The sequence below is a fragment of the Grus americana genome, chromosome 8, assembly GCF_028858705.1.
Source record: "Grus americana isolate bGruAme1 chromosome 8, bGruAme1.mat, whole genome shotgun sequence".
Lineage (NCBI taxonomy): Eukaryota > Metazoa > Chordata > Aves > Gruiformes > Gruidae > Grus > Grus americana.
In genome coordinates this window covers 36529057-36555171 of record NC_072859.1, presented here as the reverse complement: position 1 = coordinate 36555171, position 26115 = coordinate 36529057, and the positions used below count along the sequence as shown (strand labels likewise).

Genomic DNA, 26115 nt, shown 5'->3' with positions numbered 1-26115 from the left:
TACTAAAATGTTTTTTCACTATGAAATTTCATCTAAGTTCTTCATACTACCCCAAACTACTATCTCACTACATGGTTACTTAAAACACACAAGTATTTGGAACATATTACAGATCTGTAGTTGTTACTCTACAAGAGATACAAACTCAGCAGAAATTTGTCAGCAGAAAAATATTGTCAGATGCCTAATAACTGAAATAGTATCTTACACGATCTTTACTAAGTTAAAGTCATAGTGGAATCCATTACCGTAGTTCTTTTCCTCTGTATATCCTTTAGAGAGTGTGTACGTGTAAGCAATTTTCTCCTTATTTCCAGCACTACTTCTCACATGTTGCACTTCAAAATGATAATTTTCCACATTGGGATATAAAGCATCTATATGACACAGTTCCAGGAAATGTGTAGCAAACAATGTAAATGCCTAAATAAGGAAACAAGAAGGAGAATTTATTTTGGAAATTATGCTGGAAAAAATTACAATACTATCTCACAGATGTCCAGGTTTTCTTCCAAAACATTGAAAAGCTGTTTAAATTACTAAAGCAAATTAAAATTTTTAAGCGATGAGTTCTACCATTGGCAAGGATATCTTTACCAGCTGGGGGTTCTCCTGATCATTTCTCAATAGAAGGAAAAGAATATCATAAGTAACAGGAAATCCATGATGCTTACAAAATTTGACTAGGGTTAACTTGAATGACTGTCAAACGGTTGCCTCAATAGTCTCAAGGAATGCTTTGCCTAAAGTACGAGCTACAGAAAATACCTGAGCTTTTCAAACCAAACCACAAAAGTACTCTGAATAAACTCTGATGAGAAAGTGAACACCTGCACACTTCAAAAAGCTGACAACCTGAGGTTGATCACATAGAGGTGAAACTTCCAAACCATCTAAAACCATCTTCCACTTTTCTAACCTCTGTGACCAATGCCTAAGTTGCGTGGAACTACCACTGTACTTTGGAAAGGTAACAGCGAAGTACAGAGGTTCACCTTTAACACTGAAGCATACAAGGCTGTACTAAGCAAAACTAAAGAGACCGGGTTATTCCTTTTCTGGATAGAAATGCAAGCTTGCAAGTTGGAAAGAGATGGCGACCAGCGAAATGGTTTTGGCTGTGACAGAGTTAATTTTCTTAATAGTAGCTTGTATGGTGCTATGCTTTGGATTTGTGATCAAAACAGTGTTGATAAGACACCCATGTTTAGGTACTGCTGAGCAGTGCGTGCACAGCATCAAGGCCTTTTCTGCTTCTCACACTGCCCCACCAGTGACCAGGCTGGCGGCGCACAAGAAGTTCGGACAGGACACAGATGAGACAGCTGCCCAAAGGGATATCCCACACCACATGATGCAGCAATAAAAGCTCCAGAGAGGGAGAAAGGAGGGATGTTCAGAGTTACGGTTTGTCTTCCCAAGTAACTGTCACGTGTGATGAAGCTGCTGAACACCTGCCTGCCGATGGGAAGTAGCGAATTAATTCCTTACCTCGCTTTGCTTGCACGCGCAGCTTTGCCTTACCTATTAAACTGTCTTTATCTCAGCCCACAAGTTTTTGCACTTTCACCCTTCTGATTCTCTCCCCCATCCCGCTGTGGGGGAGTGAGCGAGCGGCTGCGTGGTGTTTAGCTGCTGGCTGGGGTTAAATCACAACCACCAGTGAACAGAAGCGCAGTTTATGTCAGCATTTTTTCTCTATCACGGTAATTCTTACTATTCACCAGTTACGAAAAATATCATATTTAGGCAAGAAAACTCTATAAAACTGAAGTTAAATTATGAGAAAATACTATATTTACTATCAGTATGACAAAATAATTATAGGGTTTAATTTTTTTTCAAAACAGAATTACCTTTAAATTCAACAGATATTCACAGGCAGCATAACAAATGCCAATACCTTCTTCAGCACTGGTACCTCTGCCAAGTTCATCAATTATGATGAGTGATTTGTCATTAGCATTTTGTATGATGTATGTTATCTAGGAAAATATTTAGTGTGTTATCATTCCTATAAATGCGTTTTTTAAAAACACTAACAGGAATACTCCTGCTAATAGGAATATTTTGTGTTATTCAGATGAAACTTAATGCAGAAATTTTAAAAAATCTTGTCAGATCCACAAATTTTACCTTCTCACAGCTTTCAAACAGATGTCAATTCTAAGCAAGCAAAGACTACATACTACAAATGCTACAGCACTCTTTCTCTTTTCCATTGAACATATCACTTTCCCTCAAAATCATGTCGGTTTGGGAGAGGGACTTGAGAGGGCTTAGGCTCCTACCACTAATCATTTAAGGTACAAGAAATAACAAAATGTTGAAACTGCTGTCCAACAGAGCACTGATTTTTACTCATATTGGAACATCTTCTTATTTAAGATATGCTTGGTTTTCTGTCATTTATCATCAAGGTAGCAGACAAAAGTTGAATTTTTGACTACTGATCAAAGTACGCTCTTTCCGTGGAAATATACTAGTACAATTTCTATTAACTTAACAGTAAAAATGGGCCTTGGACCCTGGATTGGCTATGTTTAATACCTCTTTCATTTCCTTCATGAATGTTGATGCATTTGTTTCTATATCATCATCCATACCTATTCTGGTAAAAATTTGCTCTGCAATTCGAAAAGAACAATACTCCGCTGGGACATAAGAACCTACAAAACAAGTAAAATGAGAGTTTTCTCACATCAGTGTGACAAATGCCAATTTGCCTGAATGTGTTGAGGCGGGGGGAGGGGAGAATATCAGTTTTATACTTGGTCTTTATGCACTGTAGAGAATGCATCTTATTCTATAAAGTTTCATAAGATTATGTTCTACCGTGACTTTGTAAGAAAAATTATTATACAGATACTGTAATTAAAGAAGCTTATCAGTAAAACTTAGGAAATCATATTCCTGAAGCTGTGTGTCAGTCTAAAGGGATGCAAAAGTGAGAATAAACACTAGGATTAATTTGCATTTCTGTAGCCATTGAGTTACTAATCCCAAGGAATCTTAGTTTCCCAAAACCAAGATTATGTCGCCTTTGTAAGACTTTGATGCTTATTAGTTTTACCAAATAGAAAAAAACCCCAGAAAACCTGCCAAAAGACTTTACAGTCTCCTTTATTCATATTAAACCCATGTTTTTGAGAGCAATTCCTGAAGAACTTGCAGTTGTTGGGGACTGGACCCACAAACACATGGTGGCCAAATTTTAATTTCCACTAGTAAGTAGTTTCATTCTAGAAGAGTCACCCTATTAAGGTCTTTCTCCTGTGCTACCAGCCTTACCTTTAAGGTAAAAATCACAAGGAATTCCTGAGTATAGGGATGAGTTTCAATTACGACTTTACAAATATTTGGTTTACTTTCATTTTAGTGATAGAACCTTGCAGTATTTATTACTACTTTTATTTAAAGTAGTTGATTATTCATCTATTAATTCTACTTGGCTGCAAGTACGTTCTCTACATAACTGAGGTATGCTAAAGTTCATCTATTTCTTTTGGATGACTAACACATACGTAGCCCAATGGGCAGACTTCAAGGACACTTGCTATCAGTCTAGCATAAGGTGCCAGACTGCGTTAAGGTGCTCCAAAGAATTAAAGCATAGAACTGTGCTTCCCCTAAAGACAGATTGGGGAGGCTCTCAGATATACAGACAGGGCCAGTAAGTTTCCAATGGCAGACCCAAAACTTTGCAGTGGTCTCTGTCAGCAACGCAAGAGCTGGTAGGAGCAAATGACTAAAAATTACCTGTTACTATTTTAGATAGAATCTTATTCTAGAAGCCAAATCATTCAACTTCATAAATACTTTTAACTAGAAAACAATAAATGTGCTGCAGAAGATTACTAGTATGGTACACTCTTACTCACCAATCTGTGCCATAATTTGACAGAGAGCAATCTGTTTTAGGTATGTTGATTTTCCACTCATATTTGGGCCTGTAATAATGACAAAATTGTTACCCTCTGACAGATATGTGTTGTTAGACACAGGTTTTTCCATAGCTATCTTTTCAAGAATGGGATGCCATCCCTGCTTGATCGCTAAAGTATCCGTAAATTCTGGACGAACTAAATGAGAAAAAGGATAAAAATACATTGCATAGTTAGTATGGAAACCTTTATGTTACTAAACTAGTGTGTCTTGAAATAATTCTTGCAGAGCAGAAGTCAAACTCTGTGGTACTGATTCCCTGATTTTTACTTTCTTGTAGTGAGCAAGACTAACATGCAGCACTAGGGAAGAATTACCAGTCACTTTCAGGTTTAGATTCTGATTGTCATGCAAGTCTTCATGATTTATTACTACAAAAAGAATTCCGTAACTAACACTTAATTTCTAAATTAACATCCTGTGTTTCTGCAGGGTTGGACTCCAGTAATAAAGAAAAATACAAAGAGCAAAAGTTGAAAAGTAATTAAAACAGAAAACCCAAAAGCCAGTTTCACAGCTAATACATTTTTAATAATTTCTTTTTATACTGCCATGAGCATATAAAGTAAAAGGGTCATGAATTCTGTTACTACTACATATGCAGCTTATTATATGATCACAAGAAACATTTTTGTTATACTTTATCATATTGATTATCTGGGTGCATACTATGCCTATATAGATGCCTGTGATACTGGGACTATCTGTATATATTTTGTCAGAATACAGCTCTTTTCTGAACCTATTCTGTATGCCTCCTCTTTGTCTACCTCAATGGCAGCAACCCGGGCTAACAAAGAACTGTCGTTAAATTTCGTGGTCTGTTTAAATGGAGCAGCCTTCAAGAAAGAAGTGCCAAAACAGTTTTTCACGTTTAAACACTGGGGAACTCTAATTACCTGGTGTAGGTTTTAGTAATTTAATAATTTAGGTGAGGGAGTCAAGTGGCAAAGGGGACTGAAAGCTACAATTGACAGTCCACTTCTTTTGGTGGATACATTCATGCCTAGCTGTGCAAACTGCAGGTGTAGATTTACGGGAGAAGCTAAGTGGCTTTGGTCTTATTATTACTGCCGAAGAAAACCTGTGCTCTAATTCATTGGATGGGAGAAGCCTGTGACGCCTGAAGCATATCAGTTACTGTTCAGTTACATATCAATTCATGTGCTCTGACTGGAATCATCAGTACATGAAGATTCACAGTCCATACTGCAAAGTAAACTGATCCTGCTGATGAACTGGAAATTACAGAGCAGCACCAGTAATGGTGAGCTAATACACTTCCTAAAATGGGTTCCAGACCCGATTTAGTCTCTGCACCATATTATACTGTAGGTAAGTACCTCATGTCAGCTTTAATTGAAGACAATGTGCTCATTTGTACTTTGCAGAACTGGGCTAGGGAAGCAGGATGAACAACGTGCAGGTAAGCACGTGATCCTGGATTCCTTAGAAGACTATACTTCCAAAAATGTCTAAAAGTGCTACAGAAATTGAAGCAGATAAACAAAAGCAGCCATATTTTTTTGTTTTACAGTATGTAAGTAACATTGATCTGCTTATATTATCTTGTGCCCTTTCAGGACAGAAGCGTAAACTCAGGATGTTCACAAACTTCGTGCTTTTGAATAGAATATGCTTAAACTGGTTATTTTGAAAAGACTGGCTGTGAAGGCTTACAGCAGTTAAATGGCAGAATGTAATTTCAATGAATGGAACCAGAAAGAACATCAGCACAAAACTGGCAAGCATAGACCAGAGAGACTGACCTAAAGCCTACTGAGACCCAGAAAAATACATGACGTGGGCTTAGCAATTGGAAAGCCAGAAAAAACAGCCTGGATATTCTCCAACAGGCCGGTCTTTATCTGGCCCATGACAGAATCAAAGAAGAATCTTACCGTAATCAGAAAGAGTGCAGGCATGGGCAAATGAAAGCAGCATGTCCAGCATCGACACAATGTCAGACAGCTTGTATAGGCAATGAATGTGTTCATAGATCTCGTTCAGTAGTTTACACACTATTCTGAAATAAGACACTGATTTAGTTGTTGTACTTTATACAACCTACAGAAATAAAGCAAGTTGATAATGTTCATACTGCATATACTAGGATGGGAGGTTACTCATAAAATGCAATCATCTCTGCCAGATGCAAGCAAATGTATAAATTTCTTTGAAGCCAATTAGGTTCTTATACCATCATCTCCGATCAAATTCTGCTATTAGACACAAGACATATAGCTGAAATACCAACAGCTCATAAGAAAGCTTCACAAGAGAATGAACCAAAAATTTATCTATGGAATCAAATATGTTTTATTAACATGTCAAACGTGACTCTAATTCCTTACGGTTTCTAGAATTTCCATAAAACTGACATGCAACATTACACTTAGTAAGTCTTCTGAAATAGACAGCAAAGCAACATGACATGCAGCAAGGACAAAATACAGAAATAGACAGTTCTACTGTAAATGCAAGGAACTGATTAAAAGTAACGATTCTGCATTACAAAACTAATACATCGTGTCATTTTGTGTAGACAATTCACCCATAAAAATATAATAAATATGATGGCCACCCTTATTAATAAATGCCTATATATTTGTAATGCACATTTAATACCCACACTTTGTGGGGTTTTTTTTGTCTCAGGAAGTACACTTGATCAGTGTCGCCTTGGATTATTTCTTTAAGTAGCCATAACTTAACAGAAAGATAGCTTTAAGAAAACAAGTAATTAGCTGTTCATTGAACAAAATAAATATAGTTAGTAAATATTAAATAGTTTAAAATGGTCTTACAAGTAGGTCATGTGATATATTTCTCTCAGAGACTCCTGACATCTTTCATTCATTTTTATTAAATCTGCTGAAGTGAAGCTATATGTGTTTTTCATTTTAGTGATCTACAGGGAATTCAAACCAACAATAAGAACTTGCCATATTATCAGAAACAAAAATAGTTCTAAAAAGCAAACTGGGAACAATACAGGGCGGGGCAAAGTGGAAAAAAACAATGCCAGGTTTCATTCATCCATGTACATTTTTACGGAAAATCCATATAAAAGAATGCAGTTATCAGCAAGATACACAACTTTATATTTACACACAACATAACTGCATGTACTTGTACACTTCTGGCTACATTAAGTATAACTAGAAATAGGGCAGTTATAAAAATATACCAATTATACCTTCATTTACTTCAAGATATCTTCACTGAAATGACTTTAATTGTTGCTGAAATGACTGTATAATGTGCATTTTATTAATGTAATACATTTTATATATATTAAGTATACAAACATATTATGAAAAAACATATCTAGTACAGATACCTTTGTAAATTCTGAAGGAAGTTGGCCGCTGGGTAATGTTGAAGAATCAACATTCATCTGGATAAAAAATCCACGAGCAGAGCTGAAACTTGTTTTCATTGGTAGGTTGTACTTTTCTGCAAGTTGTGTTATCATACCTACGCACCACAAATAAAGACTTGACCCAAATTACATACACTCATGTCTGTATGTTTGGTTGGTAAAAAGATGCATACTGTTAATATGATTTACGGGCGTTGAATGTGTCAGGTAAGTAAATGACAAAAGGCCTTTGAAGTGGGTCTCCAGGGAGTTAAGTAAAGTATTAATCTAAGAAATCTGCCTGCAGAAAGCTAACAGGAAAAAATTCCAGCGGACAATCAGAAAAATTCATGTGTTCTTTACAGAAAGTTCATGCATCTGACCGACTCCCAGGTGGGCCTAACTATGGAAAGTTTGTTCAAGCACTTAGCGTCACTGTCTAATCAGCGGACAGAATATGAACTTTAGACTAGGGACTCTCAGTTTTTAACCAGTTCGTGATTCTAAGCAATCTTCTTTCCCCAGACTGAGGGTAATGCTTTACATTTGCAATCCTCCCCTTAAATCCATCTTGTTCCCAGCTGAGAAGATACCGTATGTGGGAAACTGTTAGATGATAGAAGAATATGTGCTGTTAAATCATGAGAATTTTGAATACTGCAAAGAGGGTAATAGGGTGGTACTCCTGTGAGAAGAAAGAATGGAGTTACTTTGTGGTGTTGCCCTGCTGCTCATTGCTCTAAGCTTGCCCGCTCTCGTGTTCCAACCACTCACAACATAAACTAGCAACTCGGTACACTCTGGATATGGAAGCATAGAATGGTTTGGGTTGGAAGGGACCTTTGAAGATCACCTAGACAAACTCCCCTGCCACAGGTCAACCCACCACAGACATCTTTCACTAGATCAGATTGCTCAAAGCCCCATCCAACCTGACCTTGAACACTTCCAGGGATGGGGCATCCACAACTTCTCTGGGCAACTCGTTCCAGCATCTCATCACCCTCAACGTAAAAAAAATTCTTCCTTATGTCCAAGCTACATCTACCCTCTTTCAGTTTAAAACTATTGCCCCCTGCTCTGTCAATACAGGCCCTGGTAAAAAAAGTCTTTTTCCCTCCTTCTTACAAGCCCCCTTTATGTACTGAAGGCTCCTTGCACCCTTCTCTTCTCCAGGCTGAATAACCCCAAGTCTCTCAGCCTGTCTTCATAGGAGAGGTGTTCCAGCCCTCTGATCAGTTTTGGTGTTCTCCTCTGGACCTGCTCTAACAGGTCCATGTCCTTCTTGTACTGGGGACTCCAGAGCTGGATGCAGTACTCCAAGTGGGGTCTCACGAGAGCAGAGTGGAGGGGCAGAATCACCTCCCTTGACCTGATGGCCACATTTCTTTTTACGTAGGCCAGGATACAATTGGCTTTCTGGGCTGCGAGAGCATGTTGCTGACTCACGTCTGATTTTTTTGTTCACCAGTATCCCCAAGTCCAGTATCACAGAATCACAGAATGGTTTGGGTTGGAAGGGACCTTAAAGCCCATCCAGTTCCATCCCCCTGCCATGGGCAGGGACACCCTCCACTAGCCCAGGTTGCCCAAAGCCCCATCCAACCTGGCCTTGAACACTGCCAGGGAGCCAGGGGCAGCCACAGCTTCTCTGGGCAACCTGTGCCAGGGCCTCATCATCCTCACAGGGAAGAATTTCTTCCTCAGATCGCATCTCAATCTCCCCTCCTGCAGCTTCAGGCCATGCCCCTTGTCCTGTCACTCCATGCCCTTGTAAACAGTCCCTCTCCAGCTTTCTTGTAGGCCCTCTTCAGATACTAGAAGGCTGCAATAAGGTCTCCCCGGAACCTTCTGTTCTCCAGGCTGAACAAACCCAACTCTCTCATGGCAAGGGAGTTGGAACTAGATGATCTTTAAGGTCCCTTCCAACTCAAACCACCCTATGATTCGATGATTCTCCTACAGTGGGCGGTTTTTTATTCTCCCAGTCCCTGCCTTTGCCTTCTGTGACTTGGGCGGTGTGGCTAGAGCACTTGCCAGTGAAGACTGAGGCAGAAAAACTGTTGAGTACCTCAGCCTTCTACATATCCCAGGTAACCAGGTATCCCGTTTCCTTCTGGAGAGGGCCCACATTTTCCCTAGTGGTCTTTTTATCACTGGCTTACCTATAGAAGCTTTTGTTCTTGCCCTTGACGTAAAGGGCAAGACCTATCCCCAAGACCTTCTCTGCAATCCATTCACCCCCAACCTATAATGACACTGGGGATTGCCCTGACCTAGGTGCAGGGTCTTGCACTTGGCCTTGCCGGACTTCAAGAGGTTCCCACAGGCCCACTCCTCTGGATGGTATCCCTTCCCTCTAGTAAATCAACTGCACCACTTAGCTTGGTGTTGTCTCTAAACTTGCTAAGGGTGCACTCGATCCCACTATGTCACTGACGAAGATACTAAATAGTATTGGTCCTAGTACGGACCCTTCAGGGACGCCACTCGTTACTGGTTTCCACTTGGGACATTAAGCCACTGACTGTAACTCTTTGGATGCAGCAATCCAGCCAATTCCTTATCCATCTCACATCTATCTCTTGTTCCTTAGTCCATCCGTCAAACCCATCCCTCTCAAATTTAGCAACAAGGACGTTGTGGAGGACCATCTTACAGAAGTCCAGGTAGACGATATCAGTATTTCAGTCTTGGAGTCACTTAAGAGCTTAATCCAGTAAAAAGGAAAAGAGAGAAGAATCCCTTCTGCAAGCATGTGGGCTACTGTGAAAACAGGCAAGGGGAACACATTTGTTCACACATTCTGGAATCCTAGTAGCTACCAAATTTTGGAAGGTTTAGGAAATAAAAACCAATAGCATCTGTACTTTTCACTATGTACTCTGTAAAATCTAAGACTAGAAGCAAACAGGAAGCTCACAGCATATGACAGGTGCAAAAGTTTCTGATGCTCTTTTAAGTTTCCAATTATATAGAAAACTAAGATGGTCCTTTAGCTAGAAATCAACATTCTACATTAAAAACCCAAGAAGATCCATTCCAGAATATTGTTTTCTTCTATTTTGACTTAATGATAAACAGGAAAGTTACTACAGCACAGGAACAGACATTGTATTAAAATTCCTTTTGTTTGTATTTTCCAACACTTAATAGCATGACTAAAAAGTAGTCCACAGCTAGATCAAGACTGCTTAAAATATAAAGAACTCAGATATTTTAATTAAAGAAGCTAAAACAAAGATTTACATGTTTTAGAATAATTCTGTTATGTTATTTTAACTTTTTTGTACTTTTAGAGGATAAGGAGCAATGGAGTTTTAAATATAGGAATCAATATAATTATTCAACCTCATTAAAATAAAACTGAATTTTCATCTACAGAAGGAGAATGCCAATATCTATCTCAAAAGTACTTCAGTTACTTATCAATGACAATCGGTTTATACTCATGCTAAATACTTTTTACATATGAGAGGGTTATAATACATATGATTACATGGTTTCTATATGCCAAGTGCAATGTACTTTGAACTCCAAATAAATAAAAATCTGGATTTAGAAATACCTGCTATGTCATCAACAATTTCTGTATATGTTCTACGAGCTATGTCAAGGAATTCATTGATGTTAGGCTTAACAGCATAGCATTTCTGGGTCCTCATACTCAGACATCCTTTTGTGTACCTTGTATCATCATTAATTACAGTTGTAATCTTTTCAAGTATAATTCCGAATCTGCAATATTAGTTGTATCACTAATTAGGTACATAATACTTTATGACTTATTTGCAATATCGTCCCAAAATTACAAATGAAAGTATTACAAATAACTGAAGCAAATTATCTACTGTTAAAACCAAACACTAAATTTTATATGTTTTCACCTCAGGACGAAGTATGATTATACCCCAGTCTGACCAAAGATATAATTCAAATCTTTGAGAAATATAAATTATTTCTCAAATATACAGGCAACAGTTGATTTCTGCATTATTATGGGGACTCTGCAAAACCACTACTTGTGTCTTTTCACAGTTATTTCTAATGGAGTGGAGTTCATCAGCAATTGCAGTATCATAGCTTACTTTCTGGTTTGCTTTTTTCCCTGTATTTGTTTGTTAGTTGAAAATTAAAATTTTTGACAATTAAAATCATCTTTTAGGCAAAAGAATCAAGCTGTACCTGTAACTACAAATAAGCAAAGGTGCAACATCTTTAATCTTACAGACATTCTTAAGAAAGATGAGAGTATCTAACATACAAGCTAAAGTATTAGATAAATACCTTGCATCTTCAAGAGAATTGTAATAGGCCTTTAGTAGTGGTGTGTTACAGCTTCTTAAAGCAGCCTGTTGAAGATTAAAAGATGGACATGAACACTTCTTTTTGTAGCCCTTTTGAAAGACTGAAAGTTCTTAAGATTCACTGAGGCTTATTAGTGGTTGCATAAGCAGCTAACAGAATCTGAGCAGGAGTTTCAGTTAAAATTTTTTTATAAAATAAATTATCCAGGTAATAGTAGGAATCGAATTCTGAAGAGTATTAGATTCAAATGCATATTTTCAATTGGCTTAAAAGACTATATGTTGGCAGTATTGTGTTCTGCAAGGTATAAATTTTTTGGGACTCAATGATCCTTATCAGTCCCTTCCAACCTGAGATATTCTATTCTATGAAATTTAACAAATTGCACTGTATAAAAAAAAAGGAAAAAAGGTCTATACTTTATTGAAAAAAAAAAATACAGAGACAGCTTACTTTTAGAGGCTCCACAAGTTCTAGAGTATGCTTCAGGTAGATTAAATTAGTTATTTTTGATTCAGCAGTTTTAATCTGTTGAAAAATTTTACAAATATTGGAGGTGTTTGTATGTCTGCCTGTTTACAGTACTTACAAACCAGCAGAACTCATACTGTTAACTATAACAGGTTTATACTTTTAATGAAAATTGCTAAAATACTTTATAAGCTCACTTTGACAACTTGATGTATAACTGCATAAAAATGTTTACCTAAATTTTACATTGCCTACTGTGATAGTTTGCCCATCAGTAGCTAATATTTTCGTATGTCTGCACTGATGATTGAGAACACTCTGCTAACCCAAGTTGTGAAAGCTTCTTTTAATCTTCTATGTATCCATAGCTCTATACAAGCTCTACATAGCTTGTTGACTCTTTGAAAGCAAACACATTATGCATCATAATTAAGAAGCATAGCCCTTTTCATAAATGCTGTTAAACACACCATAACCCATTTGGTTGACTTATCTTTGGTTGATATGTTTATATCCTTAAACATCAGCCCATGTAATTAAAAAAAAAATCCAATACGTTTAAACATTTTGCTTACAATAATGACTGCTCTTCAAAATGTTTTTCCCACATACACATTCTACCTTGTTTTGTATGCCCCATTAACATTTACGATAAAGAATTCTGCTGCATAGCATGTGTACTGCAGTACATATGCGCTGTTTGAGAGGATTTTAAGAAACCAACATGGATAAGCACATTGTTTGGTTCTAAAGAAAATCTAGTGTCAGTTTTCAGCATGAATATACGAGTATTACCCCATGTGAAATCTGTTCTCGTTCGTACATAGTAACTCTTTACTCTTGTGGTAGAGGCCATCTCTTGCCTTATCTTACCTTATACATAAAGTTGTTTTCTGTAAAAGACAGGGCTAAACAATGCTAAATGTATGAACAGAAGAATCATAATCTGCAAATAAACATGGGGTCTAAGTCCCACGATGGAATCGGGCAGCAAAAGAACAGATATGGTCATATGTAGTATTTCATAATGGAATGCACCTTCGCCAAAATAGCTCTTACAGGAACTTTAACTGAACTGGTGTTAAAAGTGGATCTTTGTACATGCTGCACTTTAGGGTCAAAGGGAGAAAATGAATGAATACAACCGTAGTCGATAACTTTTCTATATGTTACTTCTTTATGATTCATCAATGACTAAAATGCAAGCCTATCCTTTACAGCATCTGAAATTAATTTGTCCACAGTCACTGATATGTAAAGCATGATGATTCAGAGAAGCAGTTGACTTTGTTTTTGTGCTAGAGACTTAAGTCCTACAGATTTAAGTGCTATGTCAATGGATCAGCCCTAGATTAACTTTTGTATTTCCTGGAAATTCATTTAAACCAAAAATACTGGTACCTTCTCCCTGTGAGAGAAGGAAACAACCCGTCACACACCTGGAACTTCATCAGGCACAGAATCTATCGAATTTGTTCTTCAGATGCAAGTAATTAAGAGCAGGTGGTCCTCATTTCCACCAAAGGTTGGATGTTGATCCAACTTCTAAGGATCCTTCATGACTGAGACAAGGCCATCTTTTAAGGTAATCTAGGGGGTTTTTTTGTCCAGATACCTTTAAGATGCCCCATATGGGTCTTTGAGCAACCTGTTTTAGTGGAGGGTGTCCCTGCCCATGGCAGGGGGGTTGGAACTAGATGATCTTTAAGGTCCCTTTCAAGCCAAACCATTCTGTGATTCTATATATGCAGATTTCATAAGAGGAAGTACTTGATCTCACTGATAACATTATTTTTCAAGTAACACATCTCAAATTGCCAGTTGACGGTCCTCCTTAGGATGAGAGAGTGCTCACGTTGAACATACCACTCACACTTCTTGTGACAAACTGTAGGATTTTCAGATGAGCACCTCATCTATTGTCTAGTGGGGCATTTCATTTTTGCAATGAAAATTTTTATGGAGAGTGGGAGTGGAAGATACTGATTGGGTTAATCTAGCATTTGATAAAAGCAATTGTGTTAGCACTTGAAAGAACACGTCTGTTGCTTGAATAGTAAATTCTGCTATATTTGAGCCAGTCAAGATTGAAAACACGGCAGTTAAAAGTTTGGCATACACAGTCCTATGGATACATAAAGGCATCCAGTCTGACAGTTTTAGTCATACAGCTGATCTTTCATTCACGTTACAGATCTCTACAAGGAAAGCAGGGAGCAATTAGCATTCAGCTTTTTGGATATGTCATTAAAGAGATTTATCTGCATTTATTACAATCTTGCTGGAGTCTGTACTTGATTTCTTTAAAGAAAGCTACATGTATTTATCCTGTTTTGCTATTTGTATTGCACGTGTTAACATACAGATTAATATAGAAGGCAAGGTCTGATTAAAAAAAAGCTTTCTTTGAAACATGTTAATCGTCACTAGGAGGGAGAAAGCTTTTATATCCCCTTCAGCAATTTTTGTTTACAATCTAGTTAAGAACAGGAGCTGACCTCCAGTCTAACAAAGACACATTGGCACACCGAAGGAAGAGAAACCTTAGTTTAATTAATCACAACTATGTCCTGGTTAAAAAAGTGACAGTGTGATTTTCAAGGCAAAAGATTAAATCTGTGTCATGCTCCTAAAAGTTTTCAAATGGGAAATTTGCTATAAATACTGAGGAAGAAAAAGGGGTTCTAAGGAACTTGAACCTGAAGGTATATTCAGAAATTCTCCCAAAGATGATCTGTGATGGAAGCCTTCTCTGTTGGTCAAGTTCCTGAATGCACTCTAATGCACGCAACATGATGTGTAAGGCACTCACACAGACTGAAACCACGGCTGCCACTGTCAAGCGGATAAAGGATAAAATACCTTCCTGCTGAAGCCTTAACATAAGCAGATAAAGTATTGCTTGTCTTTCAACTAAACTATGTTGTCATAAACATGTACAGCTTTATTGTCTAGTTACGCTTTTATGAATAAATGCTTTTATCTGTATTTCACTTTGGTCCACCTTGTAAGATGTGTGATTTAAGGTAACAGATAACAGTAGGACGCTACTTTAATCTGTAAGGCAGGACCCTGAGAAAACTTAAGGGTAATCAATTCTCCAACACATTACTTATTCCTTGTATTCAAAGGTTAACAGAGAAGCATGGGTTGAGCACTGGAAGCAGAAGGAACTCCCAGACACTATTCATAACCTAGAGATCTCTGTGTGCTACAGACCTAAGGTTCTCTGCTTATAAGAACAGTCAGTGTAAGAGAAACTTCTGTCACATTTGGTACTGCTTATGCTGTGTAAGCGAGTATATTGTTTTCTGTCAGCTTGCTGTTGTTCAGAGGAAACACTTAACTCCTGCATGAAAAAGTTGCACTTAATTAATACAATGTGTGTCCTGGAAACTAACAGGTAAGTAATTCCCATTTCTGGCTTTGTATGTTTACAAGATTGACTTAGTAATTGAATACGGATTTAAGTTTATCTGTATTATAAAAGCACAGCTGAGCAAAGTCAGAGTTCTTCTTAAGCACCTTTTTCAAAATAATTTTTCAGGCAACAATGACTAATTTCTATTCATTTGTATTACATGAAAACTAAGAAATTATTTAATTTCTAGTAACAAAGATGCTTAATTTTCTTTAGGCTATCAAAAAATGTATTAACCTCCAAAAATAAGAAAGTAAATCTCTGTTATACACCTTTTCCTTTTATGCTGATGTGAAGAAAATTCCTCTCTCTCATCCTAGTACTGTCAAATAGGATGTACGCTTATGAAGAATAAAGGTGGAGAGTGTTGAAAAAGTAAACATTTTTGGAAGTCGATTTGCATAAATTAAGATGAATGTGACACTGAAGTAAACCCAAATTTTTCTAACAGTCTCCTATGAGAATCTTCTACTGCTGTAAAATAAGATACACTCTCAATCTACAATAACATTATTCCATGTCTTTTTAAGGTGCAGTCTTTTTCTTATCATATCATGCATATTTATAGATATGACATTTATATATTGCATGTTATAGCCAGGTAACCGATCATTTAAGGTATATTTTGAAACATACTGTATCCTGCTTTGGTATTTGTACCAGAATTGAAAGTAGTTGTTCTGTATCCAGGAATTTTGAGATAACTGTAAAACAAAAGTAAACAGATCAGAAATTGAATGAAAATTGAAATAAAATCTTTTTTTTTTTTTTTAAATGCACACAATTACTTAGTGATACGTATGCTAATTTTTTTCTTTCATTCTATCTTCACAAATTATTTACCAGGGAAAAAAACCAGCTGCTATCTAAATTATTTTGTCATAACTCTGTGTACAACACCTAAGCATTTAGTGATTATTGTACAGGTGGACATACACCAATTCAGCAATATTCTTTTTGTTAGATTGGACCATATTTCTCTTGTGATAAAGACTGCATGATCCAACTTCAGGTGGACTAACTCATACCCTGGTATTGTATTTTTTTTAATATTTGTCTGGACCACTATGTTTTATGAAGCAACAGAAAAAAAATGCATACACAACAAGTATTAAATCGGTGATGCCTTTATTTGTTTTTAATGTATATATTATGTATACTTGTATACTTCCAACATAGTGTGTATCTAGCCATAGAGGTAAAGAGGCAAACTCAAGTTCTTCAAAAAAGCTATTAGCTCACTGACTTCTACCCACTTGATCAGAGAAATTCACTTTTCTTAGCAAAATACTTGAGAAAAATATCACTATCATAATAAAGACTACTTTAAAAAATTAAGTGTCCACAACATGTCACCTGACAAATCATAAAAAAATACTTTTCAAACATAGAGTCACACTGCATACTTTCATAGATTAGAAACAATGTTTAAAAATGTAATACCATGTATTAAAAAATAAACTACTACCTGCTTGAAGACCAAAAAAGAGCTCCTCATCCTGGAGTAATTCCTGAACACAATCCAGTCTCGTGTTAATTGTTTCGGCATCAACTAGTGGCTCCAGGATATTGGATCTAAGTCTTCGACTTCCACCTGGAGTTTTAGTGTAATTTAGGACACCAAAAAGAGTGTGACCATTCCTTTGAAAACAAAATACACATGAAGAATACACTCACAAAAATAAAGACAGTAAATGTCAAGTGACATTTTCAGGTAAGAGTGTCCTAGCAAATTTGAGGCATGCTTTTGGGATGCTTAGCACCTCCCTATTTGACATGTATATTATATGAACTACAGCAGTTTAGGAAATCAGGTAATTTAATGTAATTTAATGTAATATTAGCCCTCATTATATAATTTTCCCAAGTATAGAAATACATTTGTACTCAGTATTTTCCTTGTTTTTGTAGTAGTATTCCATTCCTACTACAGTGATACAGTTCACATTTTTCCTCTCAGTTGAACAAAACAAACTAACCCTACAAAAGGAGACAAATTATAATCTAAGACGAAACAAACCCTACAAAAGGAGACAAATTATATTCTGAGACCAAATACTAATCAGAACATTTTCATTAAAATACATTTCTGAAAATTATTTTAAATACTTAGAAGTCCAAGAGAGCTTTATTTTTTTAAAGTACTGACTTATAGTCAATACAGGAGCCAAACAACATGCTTATGATTAAAAATATTATTTTCATGTTCATGGCTTTTACATGTTACACATCCCAGAGTATCACACTTAAGGGTTGATTGTATCTGCTTATAATAAACAGCTGATAATATTTACATCTAGTACACACGTAAACAGTTTTAGAAACCTGAAACCTTCAATGCTATTGGATTGAAAGAAGGCCAATATAAACTGGGGCTATATAAACATATTGACTGAAAACAGAACTTGAATAGGAAGAAATCTGATACAAGTATACAAAGCAAACACCATAAAGATAGATAGAAAGAACAGAAACTCCTGAAATACCATGGCATAAAAGAACAAAGCAATAGTCAAGAGAATTAGAAAAAAGAGGAAATTTAAAACCGATTAAGGATGTATTTACCATAAGATGCAACTCATGACAACACTTAAGGGGAACTCTACATTTGGGATAGTATCCCTTTAAGCAAGCTTGTTCCCATACCCAGTAAATGAAGCGAGACAAGCCGCTCCAGAATTAATACTAGCACAGAACTTCATTTAGGTGTTTCTGGTGTGTGCCAGTACTATTAACTTTTACCTGTTAATATCTGATACAAAGATATCTAACGAGGCTTTAGGGGTATGATCTACGTAATGGAAATAGCTCTGTGTGGCCTGATTCAAACTTGCCACTGGGTCAGCAAAAATTCTGCAGCAATAATGGTAAAAGAAGAGAATCTTAAAGCAGTTTACTGTTGCTCAGTTCCTCCTGTGACCTCCCTCCTCCCAAAAACATCCATGGAATTAGGAGCAGCTTTCAGAGAAATATTGCTCTGAGGGTACCAATCTTAGAGTGACTGGCTCCCACAGTTACATATGAAGCAACAGAGCAAACAAGAAGGAACTCGGGGCAGAGCATGACAGATGAACAGAAAGAAACTATAGCGAGCTCCCACTTCTGAAGAAGTGTACTCTGCAGTCTCCACAAAAATTAAAAAAAAAAAAAAAAAAAAAAGCAGTGACAGAAGGGTAAGGACGACTGATCTAGTCAAAGATGTCCCTGTCCACAGCAGGGAGGTTGGAACTAGATGATCTTTAAAGGTCCCTTCCAATCCAAACCATTCTATGATTCTGTGACCTCTCTCCAAGTGGAAAGCTCTTACAAGTAATACTTGGAGAGTGAGGAATCTCCAGGCTCCTCTTTTTATATCAGGGTGATGAGTGGACTTCTAAACAGAGGTGGATCCCACAACTTGGCAGGCAGCAAAGTGCAAGTTAGAGCTAAAGGAAAACAAAACGATCTTTTAAGCCTGGAGTGTTTATCTTATCACTGCTTAGAAATACCCAAAGGGTGGACGTCTTCAGGAAGGGGCCAGACTCTTCTCAATGGTGCCCAGTGACAGGACAAGGGGCAACAGGCACAAACTGGAACACGGGAAGTTCCATCTCAATATGAGGAAAAACTTCTTTACTCTGAGCATGACAGAGCACTGGGACAGGCTGCCCAGAGAGGCTGTGGAGTCTCCTTCTCTGGAGAGATTCAAAACCCACCTGGATGCAATCCTGTGCAACCTGCTCTGAGTGATCCTGATCTAGCAGGGGGGTTGGACTAGATGATCTCCAGAGGTCCCTTCCAACCCCTGCCAATCTGTGAATCTTGTGTAAAATGAATAAACCTAGGCATTTTAATCCAACATAAGCAACTTAAGTTGCTGCTTTCATTTCACAATCTGTGAAATTTTACATCAACATCATTTATAAGTTTGAATAAAATATAGAAATCAATGTAAAGATGACGTGTATCATCTCTTCCTGTAATTCACAGGACTTCCTGTGCTGAACTGTAATGCATTTCTCTGTCCAAATATTTTTTTAAATGGTATATAAGTTCTCTCATACAGAAATAAATATAATGGTCAGCTCTTTGACACAAACATCACGGAAACTTGGTGCAATACAACTTTATAAAAGTGTAATTTGTAAACTTAAATATTCTTACCGAGAATCTCTGTTATTAATTACTAGTTCAAGATTTTGCGCAGATGATGAATCTATCATAGCTGTTTTCTCACTCCCCTGGAAACGCACTTTGAGTGATTTAGGAGCATAAACTGAATTTTGAATAAATTCAACATATTTTAGCAAAGCTGCAGCAGCTGCAAGACAGTAGTACCTTGGAAAGAAACAATCTTTAATGAATGTTGAATGGTACTATTTAAATACCATAAAACCAAGTGGTGCACTACAGAAATCACATTCACACTTCTGCTTGACAACTACTGGGACCGATAGCACTGAAAAAGCAGTATGTTTTAAGTATGCATTAACCCATGTATAGTGCGCGTATGTGCACGTAAATTAAATATTCATGAATGTTTGAGTGTCTGTACACTTGACATCCTACACTATAAAGCTGGTATTGTGAACATACATGTTCACAGTTACACGTGACTTGAAATGAAGACCCAGGTCACCAAGTATCAGTACCTAAAATTACTGGTACAAAGAAAACATTTGCTGAGGCCAGAAAGATAGGCAATCATAGCCCTTAAGTTGTATCTTTAAGGAAAGAATGAAAAGGAGAAAGTGGAAAGCTGTGAAAACTCAAAAGAAATCTGTAACAGGTTTTCTATTTAAGTTTCCAGATATATGAGAAACATTGGAGGGCAAAATAAAGTAACAGCTCTGTTATGATTTTCTAACTTTGGCAACAAGCCACAGACTTCTGTACCAAGCATGTAAAAAGCTGTTAAAAACTTATCTGGACACAGAATGCTTTTTCCTTATTTAAACATACTTTGATTGAACCTCCATGAAAATGGTGCTGAATTCAGATGCACACAATTGTTCTATGTATTCCAAACCCTTTGTTTCATTGAAGTATTTTCTTTGGACAGTTGTAAAGGTCACATTCTGTGAAGATGGGGGGGAAAAGCAAATAGTTTAAAAACTTGCAGAGAATTTTTCATCAGACAGACTTGTCTGTTATTCTAGTGGTATGTGTTTCCAAGAAGATCTATCAACTGATTCAGCAATCTGTCTTTGTAGAAGTATTCATACTAGCTTACTAGTACAAGCCAGCCACACTACTGTTACTCACCTTTCCCTCTCTCTGGTAGTAAGTACATATAAAACCACTCATACTACTGCTCTAAGCAAATTAACATAGGCTTTGTCTTGGATATTGCTTTTCCTCTCAAGAACTAGCCACTCCAAATTTTGAATTTAACCTGGATTTGGTTAAAATTAATGACTTTTCAGAAAGAGTTATTTTCATGCTAGCATCAATGCTCACATTCAAATTGTAGTTTTCCCTTGCCAAGGTTTAAGCCCAAAGGATCATTATTAAGTCTTCAATGGTGAACAGGGAACAAAGATACACAGGTCAACGTAACAACGTGTGCAACGCGCGAGCGATTTACGCAAGAAAAAGAGAAAAGAGGTGAGGAAGTAGAAGAGGACTCATGAAGAACTATCAGCAGTGTAGACATGGAAGCAATTCATGCAGTTTTTTAAAAGTCCTGAGGCTTTAATACTCATAAATTACATATACTATTTCATCTCACCCTCTTTTACCCTGCCAGTGCTCTTTTTTCCTATTCTGTGATACATTAGCCCCATCTATTTATCACGTTGAGAGAATAAAGAAGGAGCAAAGGAAAACACTTCATTTTTTCATCTCTGAATCTTTCCAAGGTTCAGTATTGCTCAAATTACTTCAGTGCCACAAATTCAAAGCTTTTGGCTTTAATCAGTAATGTACTTATCTCTGTAACTGTCAGGACTAGAACTAGCAGTGTTAGAGCTGCATTTAGATTATTCTTTAGCATGCTAAAATTAGGCCCCAAAATCATAGAAAACACAAAATCTGACTACATGTAAAGTTTTAGAAGTTGTGGAAAACTCTCAAATCAACAATCACATAAAAGTAATCAACAAGAACACTAAAATATGGAATGAAATTTACAGCTTACCTTGAAATGTTCTGTTATCAGACTGAACAATTTTGTTGTGTTTCCCACATCACAAGCGGTGTTTGACATTATTATTTCTAGTGGTGTTAAAATCTTGAGTTTGGTAATAACCTGGAAAAAAAATTCAAAATAATTCAATAAAATCCATATATAATCTAAAATATTTTTACATGATACCGAACCAGCAATAATTACAGAATCCTTAGATAGTAAAATCACAGTTCCAGTCTTGTAAATAAAGACCAAATCTTCTGCTAACTTCCACACTAGTCAGTCAAATTTCTCTCTATCTATAGATACAGATACATAAATATACATGAAACTAAATTTAAAAAAAAAAAAGTATCTATCTTCTGTTATTTAAACACAGAAACAGGGCTGTCGTAGAAGCAAGAGATAAATATCCAAAACTGTATTCCATGGCTATGATGGGAGGAGGACTGATTTTCAGCAGATGGCAGCTTTCTGGGCTGACAGCTGAAAAATTAATGGCATTGTGGAAGATGAAGAAATGCAACAGGTCTGAATATTAATTTATCTTTTGACTGAGATTTGTTTCAAACTTTGTTCTAATCTCCTCTTCTAACATTCATCTAGGTCTTACCTTTTTCACCATGGCTCAAAATGCATATATATAAACCAGCTTTGCTCTGATTATGTGATAAACACATGCTGTAGGGATTCAAAGTACATTATACGCTTTTCTATTTGTTTGCTTGTCCTGGTTTCACCTGAGATAGAGTTAATTTTCTTCATAGTATAGGAAAGGACAAACATCATTATGCATTTATATTCATTTACATCATCCACAAATTCTCAAGGGATAAACATGAAAAAAGAGACTATATTTTAAGGGTTTAGAAGTTAAGATGTGAAAGAAGGGACCAATAACAATGGAAAGGTGAACAAGTATAAAAAAAATTACACAAAATAAATAATCTAAGGGTATCGGGGGTGGGTGGGAAGGAGACCTGTCGTTGCCTGTCATATGTGATAATCATTAGAAAGTTTTTTTCAGAGGCATCACAGTTAAAGCAAACCTTGAGAAATTTAAAGAATATAAGAAAACTTTACTGAATTACTTTACAGAATATTCAAAAAGAGAAGAAAATATAAGAAGTTTGATATCCATCACTAGCAAAACACAGATAGTGACATGGAAGGAAAACAGTTGATCAGCAGATAGACAGCATTGTTAAAGGTGTTAGAGATTAAGGTAAGAAACTAGGCCATGTAGTGCATTTGGGAAAAAGCAGTTGTATGCTAGCAGCATTTTTTTTTTGACTGGATGGTTATAGAAAATATAAACTTATCAAGTTACAAACCCGAATAACAGAGAAGAAAGTCACATTATCATAATTCAAAGTATGAAAGGCTTAAGATAAGTAATTATATATTATCATTAAATTCAAGACAAAACCAAAACTAAAGGGGTGGGGAAGGAGTTTGGGCAGATAAAATACTTCCCAGTTTGAAAAAGATAAATGTCATGGGACAATAATAGTTAACCCTGACACAGTAGAACAGGGGAGACTCTAGACTATAAACACAGCTACTGCTTGCTAAAAATAAAGCCTTTTACTCTTAACTGTGATTTTTATGAAACCATTAAAATTACTAAACAATTTCCTTAAAAAAAATTCTGAAGTTTCCTTGCAGAAATCTAGTCATCTTAGTCTTTTGATTACATAGGGCTTTTTTTTTTTCCTACGTACAAGCAAATCAATTCTTCACTTTCAAACCTTTAAGTGAATTGTTATTTAAGTTGCCACATCATCATCTGAATGTCTAAGTTTTCTCAGGCACCCACATTTTCAAGGTGCATGTCTCATTTTGATTTTTAGTACTGTGTATTACAGAAGTATTCCTGCAGCTGTCAGGTTTAGCATGTACTTATGTGTGTCAAGACCAGGATAAGCTTTAAAAGCACTAATGATCCAAAAAATGACATTATACAACATATTATGTTATTTTAGTAAATAGATTAGATAGCTGTTTATATTCTGAATCATATCTGTTTATTCTCCTAATTAAATTTAGAATTAATTTCTTTGAATATTACAAAGATGATACAAGCCACATTATTTTCTAGCATGTATAACTACAACAAAACCATTAAATAAGATGTTTTATTAATGCTGATGTTGCACAAACCAGAGAGATTATTCTCCAAATTAATGTAGAGTATGCAGTGCTGGTAGGCAGAACACTTGGCTGTAAACCGAGTGAATTTAATTTCTAACTAACAGAGAAGAAGTATTTATGCAACCATACAAAGCCAGCCCTACAGTTACCCTATCCCCCTCCCCCACATTTATGCAGTTCTGCTCTCAGAGTTGTTCTGCCTGATTAAAAATCTTTGCAAGTTCTGCTATCATGTATTGCCCAATGCTCTTCAAAACAAGGCATCTCGCTCTCACACAGTCTGAACACTATTTTTTGCAGAAAGGCTATTTTTCTTCTGCAAAACTTTCTTTCCTCTTTATCTAAAATCTGAGGCACAGTCAAGAAAATAGCGGTCCTTTCAACACTGCACATTTTCTAGAACTTGTTACTTTCACTTTTGAGAAATTTCTTCTACAAACTAAAAATTTAATTTCCTATTAGTCATAAGCTTTGTGAAGAAAGTAAGTCACAATATTTAGCCTGTAAGGGATATAGCAATTAAGTATACAACAATACCTTGGCATAAGTTGTATTGTCTGCAAACTGTGATAATATCACCTCAGGATTTTTTAAGTCAATGCTGGCCATTCCTACTTCACCTCTGGCAAGGCCTCTTCCTTCTACTACAGCTACAATAACCGACGCAACAGTATGAGCAGAGACTGCAGATGAGGATGTAACTGTAAAATAGTTGCATATATTCAGTTACAAGTCACCCCTTCACATTCACAGAATCACACTGACATTCCAAGTGAAATATGTGTTTACATTTCCATAGCTATGGAAAGCCCTTTCAATTTACCTACCTTCATTAAAAATTAAAAATCCTGGTTGTTGAACTCCTTACTTGCCATACCATACAGACAAGGCAGAAGTTCAAAGTATGAACATCATACTCTTATGTTAAAAGTCTGATGGAATGCATTCATTTAAGATTGTCAGAACTAATCACGCTTCTGTAGCAAGTGAAAATGCAGTTTCTGAGTCACTGTCTGTACTAAACAAAAAAGACGGTTAGTACATGCCAAAAGGCATGCCTATTACTAAACGTTTGCCATTTAAATTCAAAACAATGCAGAGCTATTACTGCTACTTAAAATCAGGTGTATTAATTGCAGACAGATACTGTAATATTGCACTAAAAGTACCACTCTGATCAAGGTGGCTTAGATATTGTCAAGTTAGGGGAAACAAATGTCTTTACATATACATTTCATCTGACTTTACGCTAAACTTATTAAACTCTTCTAAAATAAATGTATCTACAGTACGCTTGAGACCTAATAATTTGATATTTTCATTTTGGCATGTTTTTTTAAAAAACATTTTTAGTATCTTAAAATTGGTTTGGCTTAAATTTTCCCAAAATCAACTAATCTCATCTCCTTCTTCAAATACAGAATCATAGAATCATTTAGGTTGGAAAGGAACATTAAGATAATCAAGTCCAACTGTTAACCCAGCACTGCCATGTCCACCACTAAATCATGTCCCTAAGCGCTGCATCTACATGTCTTTTCGATACCTCCAGGGATGGTGACTCCACCACTTCCTTGGGCAGCCTGTTCCAACGATTGACAACCTTTTTAGTGAAGAAATTTTTCTTAATATCCAATCTAAACCTTCTCTCGCACAACTTGAGGCCATTTCCTCTTGTCCTATCACTTGTTACTTGGGAGAACAGACCAACACCCACCTCACCACAACCTCCTTTCAGATAGTTGTAGGGAGTGATCAGGTCTCCCCTCAGCCTCCTCCTTCTCCAGACTAAACCACCCCAGTTCCCTCAGCCGCTCCTCATCAGACTTGTGCTCCAGACCCTTCACCACTCTGTTGCCCTTCTCTGGACACGCTCCAGCACCTCAATGTCCTTCTTGGAGTGAGGGGCCCAAAACTGAACACAGTACTCGAGGTGCAGCCTCACCAGAGCTGAGTACAGGGGGACGATCACTGCCCTGGTCCTGCTGGCCACACTATTTCTGATACAAGCCAGGATGCTGTTGGCCACCTGGGCACACTGCTGGCTCATATTCAGCTGGCTGTCAACCAGCAGCCCCAGGTCCTTTTCCTCCAGGCAGCTTTCCAGCCACTCTGCCCCAAGCCTGTAGCGTTGCCTGGGGGTTGTGACCCAACTGCAGGACCCAGCACTGAGCCGTGTTGAACCTCATCCAGCTGGCCTCGGCCCATGGATCCAGCCTGTCCAGATCCCTCTGCAGAGCCTTCCTACCCTCCAGCAGATCAACACTCCTGCCCAACTCGGTGTCGTCTGCAAACTTACTGAGGGTGTACTCGATCCCCTCGTCCAGATCATTGGTAAAGATA

At 37.0% G+C, this 26115-nt stretch overlaps 1 protein-coding gene across 3 annotated transcripts in view; it reads right to left on the bottom strand.

Annotated features, from left to right (window-relative positions):
• The window catches only part of MSH4 (mutS homolog 4), a 33998-nt gene that overhangs the window by 2253 nt on the left and 5630 nt on the right, over positions 1-26115 (bottom strand). Inside the window, exons 3-18 of one of the 3 annotated variants that reach the window (XM_054832884.1) lie at positions 24310-24473; positions 21628-21738; positions 20451-20566; positions 19653-19826; positions 16978-17150; positions 16146-16213; positions 12071-12145; positions 11597-11661; positions 10878-11047; positions 7289-7425; positions 6753-6856; positions 5847-5971; positions 3882-4082; positions 2551-2669; positions 1857-1985; positions 249-423 (exon numbers count right to left, since the gene is read on the bottom strand). In XM_054832884.1, coding sequence (XP_054688859.1) covers positions 249-423; positions 1857-1985; positions 2551-2669; positions 3882-4082; positions 5847-5971; positions 6753-6856; positions 7289-7425; positions 10878-11047; positions 11597-11661; positions 12071-12145; positions 16146-16213; positions 16978-17150; positions 19653-19826; positions 20451-20566; positions 21628-21738; positions 24310-24473 — 2106 coding nt within the window. The remainder of the gene's footprint in view (positions 1-248; positions 424-1856; positions 1986-2550; positions 2670-3881; positions 4083-5846; positions 5972-6752; positions 6857-7288; positions 7426-10877; positions 11048-11596; positions 11662-12070; positions 12146-16145; positions 16214-16977; positions 17151-19652; positions 19827-20450; positions 20567-21627; positions 21739-24309; positions 24474-26115) is intronic. The other 2 variants (XM_054832885.1, XM_054832886.1) reach the window with 2 other exon arrangements.